This window comes from Ailuropoda melanoleuca, chromosome 13 (genome assembly GCF_002007445.2).
Source record: "Ailuropoda melanoleuca isolate Jingjing chromosome 13, ASM200744v2, whole genome shotgun sequence".
Lineage (NCBI taxonomy): Eukaryota > Metazoa > Chordata > Mammalia > Carnivora > Ursidae > Ailuropoda > Ailuropoda melanoleuca.
In genome coordinates this window covers 75,670,911-75,683,371 of record NC_048230.1, presented here as the reverse complement: position 1 = coordinate 75,683,371, position 12,461 = coordinate 75,670,911, and the positions used below count along the sequence as shown (strand labels likewise).

General features: G+C 45.8%; 1 protein-coding gene across 2 annotated transcripts in view; it reads left to right on the top strand.

The window, feature by feature from the left end:
- The window catches only part of SLC23A2 (solute carrier family 23 member 2), a 108,151-nt gene that overhangs the window by 30,131 nt on the left and 65,559 nt on the right, over positions 1-12,461 (top strand). For both annotated transcript variants that reach the window (XM_019805504.2, XM_034641727.1), the window contains exon 2: positions 2,903-3,167. In XM_019805504.2, coding sequence (XP_019661063.1) covers positions 3,060-3,167 — 108 coding nt within the window. In that variant the 5' untranslated portion in view covers positions 2,903-3,059. The remainder of the gene's footprint in view (positions 1-2,902; positions 3,168-12,461) is intronic.

Below are 12,461 nucleotides of genomic sequence, written 5' to 3'. Positions count from 1 at the left end.
AAAAACCTTTCATTGGTTCACTGTCCCCTTTGCTTGTCCTATCTTCTGGGAAACCTACACTTCTGGCAGTTAAGGTAAAGGTCTGTCAGGGCTACTTAGGAAGATTTTATTTTTAGGTGTGTTCATTGTCATGCTTTATTTTATTTTATTTTTTTTTAAGCTCTTGGGAAGCTGATGCATGGTAGTAGCTAAGTCATAATGTGTAGAAGATGGATGGATTTGATTATAAACAATAATTCTGAAAGATCTTCCACAAAATTCATGAACACACAAAAAGCTGGGATAAGATATTTGTAACCAACATAACACAGAAATAAAGGATTAATATCCTTACAAAAATAAAGATTTGTAAACACTATAGCAAAGGGCAGAAGGAGATAAACCACAAAAGAGTCTCTGTACTTGCTAGCAGACGTGAAAAACTCATGAGTCAGCACATCACAAAATCTCTGAAAAATTCTCCACTGGCGCAGCTTTGTAGTAGGGTTCCCAAACTTGGGTGAGATGGACTGATTCGTCTCCAGTGGCACCCCCAACTAGAAGAGTCTTTCTGGAAGAGAATTCTATGTCTCAAGAGCCTCGAAACTCTTCTTCCTCCTTGGTCCCCTTCAGGGACTCCATTCTGGGGGATTGGGGCACACAAAGGGTTTGTTACGCATTCCATCATTTGCCTGCCTCTCTGCAAACTTTGCTAGGAATTCTTTGTGTTGCTTTGTTTTTGAGTTGTTGTAACACACTTTAAGTGAGAACAAAGGAAAAAGGGTAATTTGGAGTGAATTCTCTGTTAGGGTTACAGGTAGAGCCTTCAGGGTTTTCTAACCAATGGCCATAATTTTCCCTCTGAGGACAGAAGGTCCTCTCTTCCATATATTGGAAATGACATCGTAAAATGGGTCCCCATATTCCCTACAAGCGGCAGAAATGAGAAGTGTCCTGCTCATCCTGGTTATTGTAAAGGGAAAATTATTTTAAAAGTCCCAAAATTACAGTAAGTCCCGTAGACTTATGCCTTTATGGAGTTTGCTCTGTCTGGTGACATCCATGTCCCTGCTTCCCAAACTGGAACGTGTATCCCTTGTTCTGTGCTGAGGTTCCACATGGCACACCAGGGTGTCATTTTTTGGAAGGAGGGAAATGTTTTTAAACCGGGGTTTCTCAGCCTTGGTACTATTCACATTTGGGGACAGGTAGGTCTTTATTATGAAATCTGCCCCGTGCATTGGAGGACGTTTCACAGCACTCCTGGCCTCTACCTGTTAGATACGAGTAGCTTTCCCCCCACCCCCAGTCTGATGACCTGGAAGGTCTCCAGACATTGCCACATGTCCCCTGGAGGGAACATCACTCCTGGTTGAGAGCTGCTGCTTTAAACAGACATGGATATGATGTAACCAAGAAGGCAAGATGTGCATGAACATTTAAACCAAGAGAGCCCCTCAAACCAGTTTGATGTGTGCACTTGATTCTGTCCTACTTAAGGCAACGTGATGTTCTGGCAACTGTTTATTTTCCCTTTTTGCACCCCACCTACTGAACTCCCAAATTTTTGTAATAATCCCTTCTCTTTTCTTGTTTGTCTGTATTTCAGTTTCTCCCCTGGCTTATCCAGTCATTGTTGAATGAAAGAGTCCCTAACAGTTTCCTTGAACAGGTTTCCTACACGTGGTTCTAAACTTCTAGTAGGTGTGTCTTGGCATTTGCAGGACAGCTTGGCTGGGTTACTCACTCTCAGTGGGACATGAATTGGCGCTGAGATCCGACATCATTCTGATGAATGCGCTGTCCCTTCTCACCCCTACCTGCTTGTGGGTTTTTTTTTTTTTTAATAAAACTTTGGGCATACTTAGGCATGTTTTATTGTCCATGTGCCAACCCTTGTAGGGATCCTTTGTGTCCTCTCATTTCTTGAGGCCGAAATTCCCCAAATGCTTGTTAATTTTTGGGTGGATCTCTTTTATTGTCCAAGTCATACTTTTGTTTGAAATCGAGTTTTTAATTTTCTTCTTCACTGAAACTTGGCTGCATAGAACTGTTTCAGTAATTTCCTACTCTCTTGACTTTTGCTTAGATTTTCTCTTAGCCTGGAGCATTGCACTTTTCCTCATCACTGATACCAGTTTCTCTGAGCATTCCATATCCATCTGCTCTCCTTCCCCCTCCTCCCTTATCTCTTGACATTTTACCTCCCTTTTTATTTTGTCTCTCTGATTTCTTCCTTAGATTTATGCTGTTATTCGATTGATATGGAATGTTTTGGGTCTGTATTTTGTATGGCATTCTTCTAGCCCATTAAAGGTCATCTTGACACATTTCTAGAACTTTGGTCATTTAATCCTAGGTTGGTTTCATCTCCTTTTTTTTTTTTTTAATGCTTTCGAGTGCCTTCCCCTATAGGGAACTCAGAACTTTGATATCCATGCAATCATAGTATGTGAGCTCTAACTGCACTCACTGTCTAGTATGGTCGCCACTAGTCACATGTGACTATTTAAATTCAAATTGATTAAAATTAGATACAAGTAAAAATTGAGTTTCTCCAGCAGCGTTGGGGGTAGTGACGATTGGGTTGGACGGGGCAGATGCGGCACGTTTTCTGCTGGAGAGTGCTGGGCTGTGAGAGCTGTACCATCGTGCATGTCAGAGAAGTCCCTGTGTAGCCTTTGCATCCTTGGACTTGGGTATTGCTGGTGGCCCGGTTCAGTGGTCCTCCTCTCGAGGGGGGGCGATTCAGAATCTGCGTGACTAACTGAAGATGGGGACTTGAAAAGTGTGATTAAGTAACGTGCTTTTCTTGGTGTTTGGATGGGACTTACGCTCCGACTTCTCTGTGGGAGACGCAGGGAACGCGTGTCCTGTGCTCTCGATGCGCTTGTGCTGATGTGGCTGCTCGCTCTCTCCCTAGGTGCTAAGAGATGGCGGCGCGTGTGGGGCTCCTCTCTGCCTGAGCATCGCGCCCTCCAGGCACTGGCAGAGCCGGTTCAGATCCTGAGCTCGTCGCCCGAACAAGCCTTCTCTTCCAGCCCCTCCAGTCCAGCGGCTGGACTGCTCGTTTTCTCTTCATGATGGGTATCGGTAAGAACACCACGTCCAAGTCCATGGAGGCTGGAAGTTCCACTGAAGGCAAATACGAAGATGAAGCGAAGCACCCAGCTTTCTTTACTCTTCCGGTAACTCTCTTCCCTTCTTTCTCTCCCCTTGACTCACTCTCTAGTAGTTTCCATATTCAATCAACGTAGAATTAGCTTGAATACTCCTGTTTTCAAAGAAGGTTAAGGCGTTCAAAAACCAAATGCTTTTCTCATGAGATAGTCTTGGGAACCATGTTGGCTGCCTGGTTTTGGCTCTGCGGTCTGCTGGAGTCACCTGATGGGGTTAACTCCAGGAAGGAAGTCTGCATTGCCATGAACATTGTAAAACCAGCCAGCCCGGTGCTTGCTGTGTGCTGGAGGATGCTGAAAGCTTCATTCCGGCTCCAAAAGTGTGTTCTAATGAAATGACCTGAAACCCAACTTCAGACTTACATTGCCAGGTAGGAGAATGAATGAATGACTCACCATTTGGAACCCAGAAGTCCCAGCTTTGTATTAGGGCAGCAGCTTCCAAGGTGTCATTTTACCTGAACAAGTGTCCCAGTTAGAGGAGGCTGATTACACGTGTTATGTTCAGTGCTAATACTTTTCCAGATGTAGGATTATGATATGATGTGTATAAAGTTACCTAAAGTATTGGTTCAAAAAAGGAAAAAGCTCTTTAGAGAGAACTTGCCTCCAAGTGATATTCTCTTAATACTAGAAATGAGGTGAAGGGCAAAAATACCATTCTAGGGTTCCTTAAAGTATGGTCCTGGAATTGCCTGACTGTGGCATTATTCAGTAAGAAGGATGTGAACATGCATCCTTGAGTACATTGATTGACTTGACTGGCATTCACATTTTGATTTTTACCCTGTTGATTCACAGAGCAATGCCCCACTGATTTTACAACGGACGTCACTCTTCTTTCTTCCTCTTATAAAGTGAAGTTTTTACACTGTATTTTCTGTTGTGTTGAAGGCTTAGGGTTGACAGGTTTTCTAGAGGAAGAGGCAAGGTGATTTTCCAAGTTTAAATTAGATCGTCTTTGAAAAATGAAAAGGAAGGTTTCGTGCCTGGGTATTGATTTGTCTCTCATCCCTGAGAGCCCAGCACACCATTCACCCTCACCGTCCACTTGAGAAACATGAACTTGAGCTGGCCTTCCCCTCCCACCTGCCTTGTCATTATGGCAGAGAGTTTTAGGTTGACTTGTTTTCATATTCAAATTGTGATACTCTACAGTTAGTTAAATCCACAGTACATGCTGTCTGTTTTCATATTTATTATTCCCTGTTGTTGGTTTCCCTCTCCTTCCCTCTTTGATTGCTTTTCATTTAAAAACAAAACAAAACACTGAGGGTCTGTGAAAGGTCACTACCTTTGTCTTTGTACATCTGAAAATAACTGTATTTTGCTCTCAACTATTGGGTGAACTTCTGTTAATTACACACTAGAGTTTTCCCGTCTGTTTCTCTTTAACTGCTTTCTCATGGTTTGGATATCTTTTTCTAGTGCTAACTTCTGGATGGATTTCCCAGTGTTATTTTCCAGTTTACTAATTCCTTATGGACAGTCATGTGTTTATGTTGAATTTTTGTTGCAGGGATTATAGTTTTTATTTCTGAGATTTCTGTTTGGTTCATTCCTGCCTATTTTTGGTTCTTACATGTGTTTGTGTTGTTTAAAAATGTTTCTTCATTTAAATCACTGAGGACCCTAATGTAATTATTTTAAAGTAGTTCTCCAGTTGTTCTGTTTTCATCTGGCATACAGTCCTTTTCTGAGTGTTTCTTCTGAGATTTTCTTCCCTCTCCCCGCCACCGCCTCCTTCCTGGCTTCTGGTGCTGTGGTTTTCCCTTCTCTCTTCCTGGGTCCAGTCCAGAACTGGGCCTTACGGTGGAGGTCTGACTCTCTCCCCCAGTGCTGCCAACCATGACATGACCTGCTGGGCCCTGGCTTTGAGCACTGGACCTGGTTCTCATCCCTCTTGTTTGGGGGCCCCCAAGTCCCCGTCTCCCTGCTGGAGCTGAGGGCTGCCTGACTGAGGTCTACAGGTTCAGACCCTGGCCGGGCCCAGTGTCAGCATATTTGTTACTTGATGTTTCTTGTTACAGAAAGGTTTGTCTGTTTCGGGGGTTTCCCCTCTACCATTATTTATAGGAGTGGGGCTGGGAAGGACTGTTCCTCATAGCATTAGCTTCTAGATCCCTCTTCACTAGGAGTCCCTGCAAGTGCATGGGAGCTGGGAACGGGGACATAATGTATAGGTGGGTGTAAATATAATGTGAATATAAAATTGGTTTAACACTACAGCAGTTTTGTTAGGGAACTTGCAGAATATTCCCCCCTATGTTGGGTTTAAAGGTAAATATTAAAAAGGGGATGAGAAAGAGGAGTAATAGAGTTGGCCTCATGGGATCAAGTTGCTAGGAGGGGAGAACTGCCAGGGGGAGAGGCCATGGAGGGTCAGCACACGAACCGCCAGGATGACTTGGAAACAGGGATGTCAGGAAGTGTGTTCACATGAACTCCTGCAGAGCTCATGAGAAAGCAGAAGGCAAAACACCAGAAGGCAAACAGATGAAAACAAAAGTCTGTCAAAGAATGTCAAGAAATAGTTCATGTGATGGAATTTGGGGTTGTAGAAAGTTTTGGTAGGAAATATTTTATAATATGATAAAAATAGGAACACGGTACTGCCCACATTTAGTCACTAATGAAATTGCTGCACCTTAGAAAACTTTAAGATAGAAGGCGGTTTTGCATGATCTGCTTGTTAACAGGATAGTCCAGGGGGCTGGAGCAGAGCTGGTCTCTTTCCACTGTCCAACTGGTAGGATTATTTTGGTCCCTGCCTCTCTGTCTTGGCGTGTTCATCTGTGTCTCCCTGTTCCTTGTTCGGCCCACAAGGTCTAGACACTAATTCCATAGACTCTCCTAGTGGTTCTGTGGGAGGGTGAAATGCAAGGGTTTGCCCAGAGCGTCTAGTTCACATGCTGTGTTAAGTCAAGTTTATCTCCGTTGGATCCCACGGTCTCGGCAGCAGGTAGCTCACCGCTGGGTGAGCAAGACAGGAGCAGCACTGATGACAGGTACAGTGCCCACTGATCTTCTGAGTTTGACAGATGTTCTTGGGGATGGTCTTAGAAAGAGTTGGGGTGGGTGGCGATGGAGCTGCTGCTCTGGCGGGAGTAAAAGGTGAAAACGGGGACTCGGTCTCTTATGGCCTCCAGCTACTTGTCCCCATAAGCATCTGGCTGACTTGGTGATTCTGGTTGTGTTTTTGTTTTTTTCCTGTCCTTATAGCATGGTCCCTTTGTGCACTGAAAAATAGTATTTGTCTTTTTCCCTACATCTGTGCTGCCCGGTACAATAGCTGCTAGCCACATGTAGCTATTTAAATTCATTAAAACAAAAATCTAAAATTCAGTTCCTCAGTTGCCCTGGTCAAGAGCCTGATAGCCACACAAGGCTACTGGTTAGCCCATCTCTTTTTACTTGCTGGTCAAGGCCTTGCTAGACTCTGAAATGCAGGCTCTTATTTTCCTGTTTGCTTTGGAATCAGAAGCTGGGGTTCAGGCTGTCAGCTATTATGGTGCTAGAGACTGTTGCCCTGGAGTGCAAGGAGCTGGGACAGCAGGAGCCAAAGGCGGCTGCTCCTCAAACCAGGTTTGGGGAGGGTTTGCTGTTGCAGGCTGCCAAGGGTAGGGATGCGGGCTTCGGTGGCGGTGTGCTGAGGATTTTATCATTAGAGATTTTCTTTGGCATCCTGTGTTGGATAAGAGCTTCCTCAAATGTGGCAAGAGGTGACTTTTTTTTTTTTTTTTATAGAAACTCACATAGAAAGGGAATCAGAGTTTCTTTATGTTTTATTTCATTTTTTTTTTTAAGAGAGCACACACATGCATAAGCGGAGGCTGGGAGGGAGAGAGAATCTTAAGCAGGCTCCATGCCCAGCACCAGGACCAACACAGGACTCAATCTCATGACCCTGAGCTCATGACTGGAGCCAAAATCAAGAGTTGGATGCTTAACCCACTGAGTCACCAGGCACCCCGGGAATCAGAGTTTCTTTAAACTGAGTAAAACAAAGGTCCATGACAATACTTTAACGAGAAAAAGAGTAAATCCATACATAGAAGAATAACGAATAGGTCACGGTAAGAACAAGAGCTTTGCAAACCCCCAGCATTCACAGAAGTTAGCTCATGTGACCAGAGTTGGTATTAAATAAGAGAAACATAACAAAAGATCTCCTTATCCCACAGAATCTTGTTTGACAAATTTGTGTGCTTTTAAAGGCAACTGGGAAATGTGTAATACGAGTGAATGCCACGTGGCCAGAAATTAGAACCAGAAAAACAGCAGTCTTGAAGAACTGTCATACCCTAAGGGCACAGGCCAGGAAGGACAGCCAGGAAAAGGTCTGCAGTTCTACGTGGAGAGTTCTGTGTCATCTGAACTTGGAGGGCTGTCCAGGGGAAACCAAGTGAAGAGCCTGAACTTCGTGTTGGCAGAGGCCCACCTGTAGAATAGCCTGTTTCAGCACGTTGGCGTTCCAATGCCAAGTTCACAGCCGGCAGACGTGTTGAAGGTTCCCTAAGGTTTTGTGTCGTCTGCTGCTTCTAATAGTCTTGGTGAGAATATTGGGGTCTTCTCTCTTGGGTGCCGAGAGTAGATCATTGAGTCTGGAGATGTTGGGGTATGGACTGAGGGGAGCTTCATTAGGTTCAATTTTATGGAAGGGTGGGAGAAATACTCATCACTCATACAAGTACATAATTTGTTGCAGTTTCCCTTCCCGTGTTTTCTTCAGAGCCGTATAATGGGAGGGACCCACTGTGCCCCCAGTGGGTGGGCACCACGCAGACTTGGTAACAAGCTGCTCTGGCCCAGTAGGAGAGAGACGGCAAGTGTGCAGTCAAACCCTAGATGTCAGGGTTTGAATTTAGCATGGGGTGCTGTGAGAGCACCCTTGAGGGACCCCTGCCCAGCCATGTTCATAGGGTGGGCCTGGCCTGTCCAAGATTCTCAGGGGAGATGGCCTCAAAGTCCTGGGAAGTGTCTCGGTGAAGCAGCTCAAGAGGACAGAGAAGAGCTGGGGAACAGCATGGCTGTGTCTTGTTCTGGGCCCAGACTTAGTACAGTCAGAATCTAGAGAACGGGGGTGGGCAGCCGGGAGCCGAGGCATGATCGTAGCCAAGCTGCTTGAGCTTCGGGGCAGAGAACTCCTGCCGTGGGTGCTGTGAGAGGAAGGCTCTGGAGATAGGAAGCGCAGTCAGGGTGTTCTGACGGTGCAGGTGGAGCGGCTCGTGGTCCGGGAAGCCAGGCGGGAAGAGGACTCTCGCCTGCAGCAGCTGTTGGCTGCGTGCCTGCCCGGTTCCTGCTCTCTTGGAACTGACTTCCAGGGGTGGGAGGAGGTGGACGATAAACAAAGCAGCAGAAGCATCAAATGGCACCGGTGACGAATTCTGTGAAGAAAATAAATCAAGGAAGAGGGATAATGAGGAATAGAACGTCAAGTCAGGGATCATTTAGGACCCACAGGCCATTAATTAACGTATCCCTTAAAAGCATGGACAGAGTGCTTCCCACGGGTTTCAGGCTCTGGGGAACAGCGTGACTTAGAAGTGTCTGACCTCGCAGAGCTTGCCCGCTGGTGACGGGACAGGCAGTAGTACATGCTAGAGCTAAGTCGGATGTGTAGATGTTAGATACTGATAAATACAAATGAAGAATAGCAGTGGGGTAGAAACTGCCGGGGGTGCGGTGTCGCGCGTTCAGCCGGCCGGGAAGACTGCCCTGAGTGAGGCCGGCGGGAGTTGAGGGAGGCCCACCTTGACGGTGTGTGGGCAGCGGGTGCAAAGAAAGGCACTGAAGGCAGGAGGTGCCTGGAACGTCTGAGGGACCCTGAGGAGGTGGTGTGGCTGGACAGAGGGTAAGATGGGCTCAGCAGAGATGACATAGGCCGCATGGTCGTCCTGGTAAGGATTTTGGCTCTTCCTGACTTTGAGGAAAAGCTGTCAGAGGGCTTTGAGCAGAGTGACATCCTCTGCCTAGTTTTTGTTTTGTTTTTAAAGATTTTATTTATTTGACAGAGACAGCGAGAGAGGGAACATAAGCAAGAAGAGTGTGAGAAGGAGAAACAGGCTTCCCGCCGAGCAGGGTGCCCGATGCGGGGCTCGATCCCAGGATCCTGGGATCATGACCTGAGCCGAAGGCAGATGCTTAATGGACTGAGCCACCCAGGCGCCCCTGCTCTGCCTAGTTTTAAAAGTGACGTGGTCTGTGGCTGCCAGGCGGGGAGCAGACCAGTCAGGAGTTGACTGCCATAGGACGGCTGAGCTGACAGTGGCTCGAGCCAGAGTGCTGGCTGTGTGGGGTTGGTGAGAAGGGGTCGGGCCCCAGAGCAGAGCTAACCCAGGTACCCACAGACTCAGGAGGATGGAAGTAAGAAAGGGCAGGCAAGGACAGCTTCAAGTATGTGGTGGGGGGAATGGGGGTCTACGAAATAAGCACACAGATCAACGGGGCTTTGTTTGTTTTTAAGTTGATGTGGGGAAGTAAGGAATTGATAAAATATGGAGTTCAGGAGTTAAAGAGTGTCCTCTTTTGTGATGCTTTATGTCCATTTCCAGGCAGGGAAATTCTGATCCCTTGGCACCTGGGAAATCTTTTCCCTCCTCTCATCTTCTGTCAGCCAGGGTGCAGGTCCTGCTGCGTTATGCAGAGTGACCAGCTGAAACCCACTCTGAGCACTGTTGCACTGGCGTCGTGTAGCACAGAAGACCGTTTCCTAAGTCACCGGTAGGAAGAGGCTTGTAAGAAGGTCACACGCAGGCTCTCTGACGGTCTGGTTTGCCAGGGGAGTCCTGGCTCGGGTCTGTTGTTCCTGTGCACACGTCCATCCAGTTTCCCTATACTCCTAGAGGGGCCTGGTTTGGATAATAAATTATACGGTGACCTTGATTACAACCAAGCATAAGTCTGTCAAATAGTGGAAAACATTTTGGTTCTTTCAGAGAAACTTTTTGGAAAGTCTAACATGTGATTAGACTTACACACAAAGACCCCTGCTCTGGTTGTAAAAGTCATACCTGTTCACATTAGGAAATGTGGAAAACACAGTAAAACATTTAAAAGAGAAAGACTATTTTTGAATTGGAAGGTAATGAAATGGATCAGAAAATATAGTTGGGTCCCCTCCCTCTCACTTTCTAGAATTACTACAAATGAATCTTTCTCTTGCTGTAGATTTATGCCAGATTTGACCACTTCTACAGTCCAGCAAACCAGAGAATTGGAGGGTTTTCCTCGTTTGCCATTGATTTGGGGATTTTATCAGCATCGGTAAAGACATTGTCCTTGTCTTTCAAGTTATTGGTAAAGGAAGGAAGGTTTAAACCTTGAGTAGGAGAAGGTGATGGATTGCGAGAAGGGAAAGGAGGTCATGATACAGCAGTCAGAAAGAGAACCCTGGTCCAGCTGGATGTACCCGTTGGGGGGGGCACTAGCTCAGAGCCATGCTGTGTAGACCGCCGCCGCCCGGAGACAGTTGCCCCTTCTTTCCTGTCCTGTCTTCATTCTCCCTTCCTTCCCCTCCCTTCTCTTGCTTTTTCTTCTTTAAGAGAAGGAATCTTGGCAGACATGGGTGAGTAAAGAAATCACATCATGTAACTGTGATTCCTCTAAGCCCCTGACCCTGTGATGGCAGATTTGAACATCCTCAGCAGTGAAAAGAAGGCACAAGATTTGGTGCAAATAGTTCTGTTTAAACAAAACAAAACAAAACAAAAAAACAGTGCGGAAGCCTAGAAAACACCCTTGTTCTCGTGACTTGAATGCCAGGTGCTGTGGGGTCTCTTCTAGTGGATTCCTAAATAGAGGGCTCGGAGTTGTTAGATCTTAAAACTGAAAGTCTCAGTCGGATGGTCATGCTAGGTGTCTTGGGAAATGTTCTCTTTCTGAAGAGTAATTAGATCTTGGGATCAACGGTGTGTGATTCTGAGAATGATCAGAGGATCAAGAGAGTTATGTTTGTTGTAGTTTCCCAGAGAGCTGGTTTAATTCCTCTCTTTGTGTAAGATAAGAGCTTGAATCTCCTGCATCGTGGCCATGATAAGGGAGGGGGTGTTCTCGACAGGTAAAAAATGGAAGAGCCAAGATAAGCAGCCTTCTCCCCCCCCACAAGATAAGCAGCCTTTTCTATTCAAAGTCTATCAGTTGGAAAATATATTTTAGGAAAGGGGATATCCTGATAACATGCTTTGAAGTGAAAACACTGAGAAGATGGGATGCAAATGATTTTGATGCATGGTGCGAGAGAGTCTTCCCCTTCTTTCTAGAGTTTGTGTTCTTAAAAATTAAGTTTTAGGGGCACCTGGGTGGCTCGGTCAGTTAAATATCTTCCTTTGGCTTAGGTCGTGATCAGGGTCCTAGGATTAAGCCCTGCATGGGGCTCCCTGCTCAGCGGGGAGTCTGCTTCTCCCTCTCCCTCTGCCCCCCGCCCCGCTTGTGCTCACTCTTCCTCTCTCTCTCTCTCTCAAATAAATAAAATATTTAAAATAATTAATTTAAAATAATCAATTTTTAAAGATTTTTATTTTTAAGTAATTTCTACACCCAAGTAGGGCTTGAATTTACAACCCCGAGAATAAGAGTTGTATATTTCATCGACTGAGCCAGCCAGGTGCCCTATTAAAAATTAATTTTTATGCTCTGGTTTTGAGGGGTTTTTTGAGTATTTAGTATTTCAGTTTTTTTTTTAAGATTTTATTTGAGGGAGAGAGAGAGTGTACGTGTGCATGAATGGGGGAAGGGGCAGAAGGAGAGGGAGAAGCGGACTCCCCGTGGATGCAGGGCTCCACATGGGGCTTGATCCCAGGACCCTGAGATCACTACCTGAGTGGAAGTCAGACACTTAACCAGCTGAGCCATCCAGGTGCCCCAGTATTTCAGCTTTTAATTCAAATAGAGCTTTGGTAGTTTTTTTCCCCTTCTTTCATTTCCTTCCTTTATTTTTTGAGAGAGAGAGTGAGCATGCTGGTGAGTTGGGGGGCATGGTGCAGAGGGAGAGGGAGGGAGAATCTTAAGTAGGTTCCATGCCCAATGCCGGGCTCGACCCCACAACCCCACAAGCAGAGCTGAAATCAAGAGTTGGACATGCAACCAACTGAGCCAGTTTTAAATGAGAGATGTTTATAATAAAAAAAATTACCACCTAGTAGTTGGGACACAGACAATTTGGTATAAATGATGACAAAATAACAGAGTTGGCGCAGTCACTTCCTGGAGGAGGTTTACAAAGTCGAGGAGCATTTTAGCTGTGGCCAAATCCACAGAATCTGGGCCTTAAAGCACATCCTGTCCATTCTGCTCTTATTTGAG